Source organism: Odontomachus brunneus, unplaced genomic scaffold (genome assembly GCF_010583005.1).
Source record: "Odontomachus brunneus isolate Ranch 3 - 2012 unplaced genomic scaffold, Obru_v1 Obru_scaffold_060, whole genome shotgun sequence".
Classification (NCBI taxonomy): Eukaryota; Metazoa; Arthropoda; class Insecta; order Hymenoptera; family Formicidae; genus Odontomachus; species Odontomachus brunneus.
This window is the reverse complement of record NW_022639510.1, coordinates 1,806,921-1,816,715: the sequence shown is the minus strand read 5'-3', so window position 1 is coordinate 1,816,715 and position 9,795 is coordinate 1,806,921. Positions and strand designations below refer to the sequence as shown.

The following is a 9,795-nucleotide window of genomic DNA, read 5'->3' as shown; positions in this document are numbered from 1 at the left end:
GAGAGAGAGAGAGAGAGAGAGAGAGAGAGAGAGAGAGAGAGAGAGACGAATCTAAAAATAAGGAATTAACGGGGGAAGTATTTATACAATCGCGTTCGTTCGCACTCGCTGTCGCATACAAATATCATCCGTCTGCATACAATTACGTGACGCGGGACTCTTCTTCTATCTATAACGACGCTTTACATTTCATTCACAATTCGGCGCGCAAAATTGGACAGGATGCCGAGTTTTGTCGCGAATCACGGATCGTTCGGAACGGACTTCGCGCACAAACGTCTGCCGTGCGAGTACGTTCTTCGATCATCGTGACATGACTCCCGATACGATAGATATTCGTGTTGTTTTGTCGCGCAGCGGGACCCTCCTTCACCGATCGAATCCCGTCGCGTCCCTTCGCATCCTGTCGCCGTTAATCACCCTCGTCGCGGCGCGTATCTCTCGGTCGCGGTCGCGCTCCTCGCTCGCCTCGCCCTCGCCGAAAATTACCGTCTGCCCGCTCGACCTTTCGTCCGCGAGCGGGTTACTTTGGTACACGTGTTCGTGGAAGGGGACCGACGCGGACGACGACTACCAATGGTAGTCTATGATCGGTTTGCTCTCCGAGCACGGGTTGACGCTGCCGCACCACTTGGTCTCCTTCAGCGGCGGACAAGGTGTGCCGCCTCGACGTGGCTTTATCGTGACCTTCCGCGTCCTCTGGGTCTCGCCTACCCCGCAGCTGCGACTGCACGCGCTCCACGGACCCCATTCGCCGACCTTGCAATCTCTGGGTGCACCTGGAATCACGAATGCAATTATTCCGCTCGAAAGGACTCTCCACGGGTCCACGTCTAATCTCGCTACGTGCACGGGAATTCCCGGAGTAGATATGTGACTGTAATCTGCGGGATAGGTGGCCGCGATGGAAATAGGGGAGGTCTCTTGGCTTCAGTTTTAAAGCCTTGTTTTAACGATTCTTTCTCTCTCTCTCTTTCTTTCTATCTCTTTTTCCCATGAAGCGCGCGCGGAGCTTAAGAATTTAATTCGAGACTTAATTGCGCCGTGAGATTTAATTCAGTCGGAATCCGGGGAACCGCAACAAACGACGTTTCCGCGTTGAATTTTGAGCAAGATTGACTCCATCCATGTGGGGAAGGCGAACAAATTCCAAGATAAGTAGATTGCTTTTTTTAAATCTACGATAACAGTATGAATATTAGGTTATGGGACGAAAGCTATTTTATTCTTACTTTTATCATCATTCATTATAAAATCATACAAATATAATGTTATCCTTAACGGAATCCTCTTATATATACAGCTCTTCAAAAGATTTCTTCCAAAAATAAAAGGGGAATATTCTAACACCAAGAAGAAGAACTTTAATTGTAAGATGCTATTTCCTGTGATTCCACATTTCAAGTAAAATTTTTTATTGAAATTATTATTTATTTTTTCTTTCAGTATAAGATTATATTTTCTTAAGTGATACATTTGTATTTGATTGACGTTTTGTTTATCTCACACAACAACGAAGAAAATAATTGATCAACCGTCACGTTCGCAACCCGATAACTACTATTACTATTACGCATTGAGCATACGCGAGAGTTTCATATGTTGCTAAGGAAAGGGTTGCGTTCGCATTGCACGGAAACCGGAACGGCGAGCAAATGCGAGACGAAAAGTGTAGGGTCGAGAACAACGCGAATACGAAAGGGAGATGCGAGAGAGATAAAGAGGAAGGGAGTGAGAAGAGAGAAAGAAAGAGAGAGGAAAACGTGGAAGCGCGCTTTGATCATTTACGCGGGAAATATGGCTATTGAAAGCGCTTTCGCATTAGCTGTAGTCAATGAAAAACTGCGGCAAGGGTTTGTTCGGTCCTTCGGGCGCCATGTCATTTAAAGAGTTAATTAGAGGCCCGACTAGATAGCAAACGCGAAGGATCGAAAACATTTTGAATTATGCTCGTCATCATTCTTCGCCGGATTAACGGTAACCATCGGGTGGCGGTTATTGATCGTATCGCGGCGATATAGTGTCTCGCTTCCTGCCCACATTACGTCCGCCTCTCTACATCCCGCTATATTGCGACTAAAAAATCCGCTATCGCGAGAGATGATATTTATGATATTGTATAATAATGTTCATGCAATACGCGCTGTAAGCGATACGTTCGCTAAAAAAGAGCAAACAACGCCCAATTGAATTTAATTCAATATATAACGAAAACAAAGTATATCTTTGATATCGTTTCATAAAATTTATTTTACAAATAATATCACGGCAAGAAGATCGTTATGCGTGTAAATTAAAAATTAAAGCTAATGGAAATTGATTGAGTGATACTAAGTGATTAAATAGATTAAATGATTAAAGAGCCATCTATAATGGGATTGGCAGCAGGCAGTAAGACGTAAGCAGTAAGCGAGTTGACCAACTACGGTCGATTATTACAAGAATAATCGACTGTGGTGGGTCAAGTTGTTTACTGCTTATGTCTCACTGCTTACTGCCAATCCCATTGTAGATGACTCTTAAGAGAACGCGCAGTTTTCGTCCTCACGTGGACTCTCTCGTACTCACGTGTTCTAACTCTTTTGCCCTTGGACGCCAACCCGTGGTGTTTCATTCTGAGTCGATGTTGGTGCTGATCCGCCATGTTGGTCGTGTTCATGAACGGGTAAGCCATACTCGACACGCTCGACGCGTTGACCATCTTCCTCTGGATGTCCTCGAAAATTTGCGCCTTCTGCGCCTCCGCCGTTTGCCTGTACGTCTGGTAATACGGCCAGTCGGACTTCCCGTCGCTGTATCGCGTTTTGCCGTCGGTGACCTTTGTGTTACGGGGCACCGGGGTCACGGCGAACCTCGGCCTCTGCAGCGCGTACGACGAGGCGATGCTGTTGATGATCGCCGCCTTATTGTCCCGCGGAACGTCCGTCACGTATTGCTGACCGCTTCCGGTCGTGCTCCAGTATCTGAAGGCAGAATTACGGGACCTTGGCAGTGAAAATCGGCAATGAAATATCTTTTTTTATTTAATGAATTTATTTTTCTACAAGCTTCGAAAGCATTGAGAATTTTGTCAAGACGTGAGAGAAAGGGGTATCATTTGGAAAAGAGTGATTAATTATCTCTACAGGGAACTTTGAGCGTACAAATTCGCGAAAGCATATTTTAGCATAAGCATGGAAATGAGTGAAGATAAAATCATTAAGAAGACAAATTCCTCGACATGTACATAGTTCTGAATACCTTATTGTTTTGGTCTTTAAATACGAATACTTGGATTTTTAACATGGAATATATATGTATATGTTCAATATATATATATATTTTTTTTTATTTTATGAATTTTTTAAATATATATTTTATATATTTTTTATTTTTTATATGCTGAAGTTTAAATGTCAAAACTAGTTTAAAAGTCGTCTAAAAATCAAAACAATAAGAATGTCCAGGCACGTGTCTGAGCATTGGTATTTTTACCTCACATGCTCTGACAACAGAAAACTACACTGAGAGAAATAGCTTGGTGAATGACACTATACTCGTCTTATGAAAGTAATATGGTGAATTTATATGCGATATCTGGTTCACATATCCAATATTCTGATGCCTCGACGCATCTGATAGTCAATACCGAGACATTTAGTTGTAGACATCTAGACAGTTTGGTAATTCTCTTTAGACGTGTGATACTATTGACGCGACAGTTAATTGTTACTCGCTGCGACGTTTCTTTTTTCATCTATACTAATTTGTAAAGACGTCGGTGCTATAAAAGAGTAGACGCTGAAACCGTCAGATATTTGGAAGAATGAAATTTCTTAAAATATCGACAAATTTAGAAGTAAATATATGAAGATATACAGTAAGTTTATGAAAATTATATATAATACGGTTAGATTTTAGGTTAGGTAAGAAGTCTAATACTACTCCACAACTGTATTCATAACATTCACCAAATGAATTGTATGCTGTACCAGACGGTTTGGTAAACGTATTTAAGCATTACTGTAATGCTACTTAGACAATGCGCTCACCAAATAGTTTGGTATCATTGACTAAATATCTTGTTACACGATTATTCATCATACCGTTTGGTAAACTTAAATAGAATTCTGGTTAGTTTTATCAGACATTTCTTTCAGTGTATATATTACTATATATTCAAGTAAAAGTTATTTGTTTTAAGTATTTTATAAGTTAATATATCTATCATAAGTTCGCGTTATAAGTATCAAATTTATTCAAAATACATTCTGAATCCTAGGAAGTCTAGCATTCCAATGAAGAGTATGAAATTCGCTTCACTCGTTAAATAGAGTCGAATCGACTCATTTTCCTCGATAAAGTCTTATAATATTCTTGTAGAGAGAATAAATCCTTCTCTTCTCTCTCTTTTTCTAAGCACATTATAATGAGCTTCTCTGATATTTACTTCAGTGATATTTGTGATGAGTATATTTTGAGATTACTCTCAAGAAGATACTCTCCTCGTTGAAGATGACCGTCACTATGAAAGACGGGGAGCAAACTGAGAAAAGTAAGTAAAATCGCTTTTACTCAGCAGTAGAGTGATACTTTTCTATTCTGCAGCTCGATGGGTGACTCCTTTGTGATTATTCGCATCGCATTCGTTTCGTATTAACGATCACGCTAATATTGTTCGGCTATATAATTGTCGTTATTTCCGCTCGCGTGTTTTGACGGCGCGTCTGACGCTTTAACGCGAATCGGCGAAATTTCCATTACTGTCCAGTCCATACACTCGCAATCAATACTCGATGAATATACATGCAGTCGGCCGCTGCGGCAGCGGAACGCCACGGTGTAGACAGCGGCTAGACAGTAATAAGTTGGACGAGCGCGTTAGGTAGCAATTACTAAATGGAACTGGCCAGGTATTAGCGGCGCGCTGAACTTGTCGGGCGCCATTTGCTAAACACGTACGTATTACTTGTACAGCCGGGGGTAATGCTCGCACGAGTCATAGCGAAGGTGGAAATTAATTATTCGCCGGTCCGGATAAAATTCGCAAACAGCAAAAATGGTCGTGGGCGCGCGCGTCCCGTCGATCCGCCGACGAATTAATTTAGCGCCGCGGCCGACGGTATTGTTACAACTTACCGTCCAATTGCGACAGGAAATGGTCAGATAAATCCATTTTAACATCGCTGCGTGTACTCGCAGCGCCATGTTATATTAATGCGTTAATGTTCGGCCTTTGCGAAAAATCACAGTGCCGCCATTAATGCTCGCTCATGATAAATGCGGTCGGAGCGTTCAAAACGTGAAATCGGCGGAAAAGTACATACCGTATTCGAGTAAATGTTATACTTGTTTCAACGGTTACCTTGATTTATATTATTCAAACTTCATTCACAAGGATCAACTTTACATCTCACTAATAAATTTTCAAGTTTTTTCCCTGAGTATATTTTCAGCATTTCAATCGAGAATATTAAGCGAATAAACATTCGCTCTGCTTATTACATACGCTAGAAAGAAGAAAATACTTGAACATTTATTAGCGGGATGTAAAGTATATTTCTGCGAAATAAATTTTATATCTTACTGATATATTTTCAGGTATTTTTTCTCAGTGCAGAGTCAAATTAATTTCTTCTGAAATAAAGTTCTATAATGTTCTTGTAAAGAAAATAAATTCTTCTTTTTTTTTGAGTACACGCTAATAAGCTTTTCTCAAATTTGTGATGAGCATATTTGAAGACTTTTATCAAGAAAATATCAAAGGCTCGTTATTAAAAGCTCTCATAATAAACATCAAACTTATTCAAGGAACATTTTGAACCCTAATATAAGTCTAGCATTTCAAAATCAAGAATATTAAATTAAAACAAAAATTCGGTTGCTCATTATACAGAGCCGGATCAACTTTTTCTTTGATAAAGTTTCGTGATATTCTTGTACAGAAAATTAATTCTTTTGTGGAGTATATGATGATGAGCTTTTCTCAAATTTGTAACGAGTATATTTTAAGAATATTTTACCAAGAAAATATTTTTTGTTAAAGATAACTATTTCTTAAAAGAAGGAAAGTAAATTAAATAGTCGTTTTTCGTATTTGTGTACTGAAGCGTGCAACGCATGGTAATATATATAATTACAGTGTGCAATTATTACACATTATTACATATAGTATCTAAATTAGTTATTATATATGGTAATGATACAGTATATAATGTATTATAGATTTTCCACAGCTCTTATCATTTAACGCAGCTCTCTCGCTTTGTAGGTGCGCGACCGCGCAAATAAGCGTAGATTCACTGGTTATTTGGCAATAATCGTATTCAGACTATTACTCCGATTAGACGATCTTTTCCTAAATTTTCGCCGCCCGGGCTTACTCGCCGGGGCTCGTTGTTCGTTATGAACCCGTCTACGCGCGGTCCTCTCGGCAGTTTTCGTCGATACGTGCACTCCGACGAATCGAATTTAGCGAGCGGAGACGAGGGAAGCGCGAAGGGGGGCGGCTGAGCGCGCGCGAAAACAATTTCGAGAATTGATTTACGGTTGGCATGTGGTGCACATAAGAGAGGAGAATCAAGGGATTGTGGTGTGGGTTGTCGGACGGCGGCCTGCCGAAACTTGCGTTTCACGCGAGGAAGACTTATTCAACGTGCTCTCTCCATTTCTCTCTTTCTCTCTCCTTCCCCGCCTTCCCTCCCTTCTCTCTGCCTGTCTGTCTGTTTGTCTCTTTGTCTCTTTCGTTCTCTCTTTCATCTCCCCCTCGGCTGCCGTTCTCTCGCGACTCCGTCAGCCGTGGAAAATTCGCTCTTCGTGTATTTGCGCGCAGCGAGACGTCGTTTTCATCGGGAGCGTTTATTCCCGCACGATATGATCGAGCCGGATGCCACTGCATAGGTGCGCATCGTCGTCCGTGACGCTTGCGATTTAATTACTGCAACGATTTACGGTCGAAATTTGCAATTTCAGGCGCGATCGATTAGAAAATTGTGCTTAATTAAGGCAATTACAAATACTGATTGTAATTTGTGACCCAATTAAGCAATCGCGCTTTTGCAATATGCACGGCCAATGCATATGCAATCGGCGCGTGAGTCCGAGCGCGGTTACGAAGTCGGAATTGTCTAATTATCATGGTTATCCACACACCGAGTGCAGATTTCTCTGTGCGATCGTGCGCGCCGCACGTACAAATAAATAAGATAAAATCACCTCTCCTCCTCTCGCCCGATCCCCCTTCCCTCCCTCCTTCGCGCAAATCTCGTCGGGGTTGCGAGCTTCATAACGCGCTTATATTATCAGAATTCCGCGAGATTCCGTTGATCGTCGCCGCTCGATGATACTTCGTTATCCTTTAATCACCCTGTCTCTCTTAATTCGAAATCGCGTTTAACGCCGATAGAACACTCATCGGTATTAAAAATACCGACGCGACGCGACGCGCTCGTTCAGCATAATCATATTTTCCGCATGATAATTTGCATGTATGCAGATTCGGCGCGCTCCGCCAGCTTACTTTTTTACTCGACTTTAATATTCCTCCAGGAAGTTCTGTGCTTCGCGGCTGGCCGCCGCTAAGAACCGCGCTTGCGTGTATGTATGTACGCGTGTGTGTGCGCGCGCGCGCGTGAGTAAGGGGGTGGGTTGGGCATAACTTTTTAATTAAACTGACCTACCATTACTCCGCGGCGGCCGTCAACCGAAAAACCTAAACGAATGCGCGAACTTTGCTCGCTCGCCGCGAAACTTACCGCCTGATTGGGAACGGAAAACCCATCGTTTTAACTCCGCGAACGCTCCCGAACTGCTCGCCCGACCGTACGACCGAATGTCAACAGTCGTTCGAATCGATCGCCGCTCCTGGGGCGTTTCTGTGACGACCCGCGGAAATTTTACCGTAGGAAATCGAACGGCGCTCAGAACTAATCGCAGACACGACAACCGATCCCCGTCTCGCGCCCTCCGCCTCCCCGGCTCCGCGTAATGACGTCGTCTCCGTCGATTATGGTCGCGTCGCGCGTCCGCAGGAAGTTTGGCGAAGTAGGGTAAACAGTATATAGTCGCCGCCAATAATCGGTATAGTTATGTGGCCCGTGGGGAGAGAAGTATCGCAGGAAATTGCCCGCGAACATTGTTACACCCTCCCTCCATCCCTCACTTCATAATGGGGAGTAATTTTAAAAGTGGCTTCTTACGTGCTCATTATTGTACAGTTCTTACCTCCAGGAAGTTGAACGAACTGTCTGACAAGTTGGACAAGTTCGGTATTAAGGTGCCTAAATTAGAGAGAGCCCCGAATTTATCTGCGCGCAAAATGTGTCTCGATTATGTATAACATGTGTCGTAGTGACAGTCTCGTCGATCGAAATTCATTTTATTAATCTTTCAATCTCAAAGAGAAAGCATACCTCGCGGGCCGAAGTTTTGGCTCCAAATTTACCTTGCTGCTCTTATCTTTATTCTCAATTTCATTAAGCAATGTGTTAATTACGTGGTTCAACTGCAAATCGAATATTTGCGATGAGCTGATACTGAACAATATAAGAAAGATTACTGGACAAATATAATTAATATATTAATTAAACTTGCAAATATATAATTAATATACATATTGGCAAATATAATATTAATATCTTATATTAATTTAATTTGCCTATAATTAATGAATACAATTGAAATATAATTATTACAAATATAATTAATAGATAAGTAAAATACATGCAACGAATTTTGTTTTTTTTTTTATAATTTTTTTATTATTTATTTTTCTCATGGGCGTTGGACAAATGTAACAGGATTTTTGACACTAAGCATCTTATATCCGTGTATACATATAGATTAAATCAAACTAAAAACAAAAAAGTCTTATCATTTTGTAAGTAACCACGTAGATTTTTAATTATCAACTAAAGCGCGATCATGTGTCAATACCTTTTAATTAATAATTCACAATTTTATATGCACAATTTCACAATATTCACAATTTTTATATGGTTGTGCGTTTGTAAAATAGTAGAGTAATTTTGTCCTTAGTGTATATAAACGCTCTCATAAAAAGTATAAAATGATTATTTTTATGATAATGATATCTTTTTCCAACATTTAAAAACATTTTCTTAATCCACATTATCTTGCTATTGATGAAAATTATTTTTGTATAATAAGAACAGATTTTTCTTTGTCGAATTATGTAAAACACATTCTATCACAAGTGATACTTGTATGATAAAAACATGAAAGATTATAGGGACGCAAAACTGAAAGATGTTTGCATTGTGCAAATAAGTGTCAATTCATCTTCCATTTTACTTAAATATAATTTGCGTGAAAATATAATATGCACAACAATGTATATATATGAAAACATTTCAGATGTATTTTCTCTGTAATATTTTAGTTCAAACACGATAAAACATACTTACCAAAATTTGCTAACGAAAATCTGAAAATTACTTCAAGGCAATTTTAAATGTTTTGATATAATATTATAATTTATCTGTTAATAAACTTCAGCCTTTTGACGTTTTTAGGTTATGTTTACCTAAAGCAGATAAAAGAGCCGACTACAGTCTATATGTAGTTTGATTGGTTGGTCTTTATTCCCTTCGCGGCATTGTGCAACAGGAGGCGACAATTATATATCGCTTATTTCTATACTATTCCTATCGCTGTTGCTTGACATTGCGCATAGGGCTTTATTTCGCGTAAAATATAATCTAACACTCGTCTGCGGAAATAAACACAACGCGCGACCGTGCTGAAACAATCGGTGAAAGGAGCGTGCTCATCCCCTCCCCCCCCCCCCCCCCCCCC

At 40.5% G+C, this 9,795-nt stretch overlaps 1 protein-coding gene across 1 annotated transcript in view; it reads right to left on the bottom strand.

Annotated features, from left to right (window-relative positions):
• Positions 1 to 6: 6 nt before the first annotated feature.
• The window catches only part of LOC116846083 (spondin-2-like), an 83,166-nt gene continuing 73,377 nt past the window's right edge, over positions 7 to 9,795 (bottom strand). Inside the window, exons 4-5 of the mRNA XM_032819486.1 lie at positions 2,569 to 2,963; positions 7 to 779 (exon numbers count right to left, since the gene is read on the bottom strand). Of these exons, the coding sequence (XP_032675377.1) occupies positions 571 to 779; positions 2,569 to 2,963 (604 nt within the window). The 3' untranslated portion in view covers positions 7 to 570. The remainder of the gene's footprint in view (positions 780 to 2,568; positions 2,964 to 9,795) is intronic.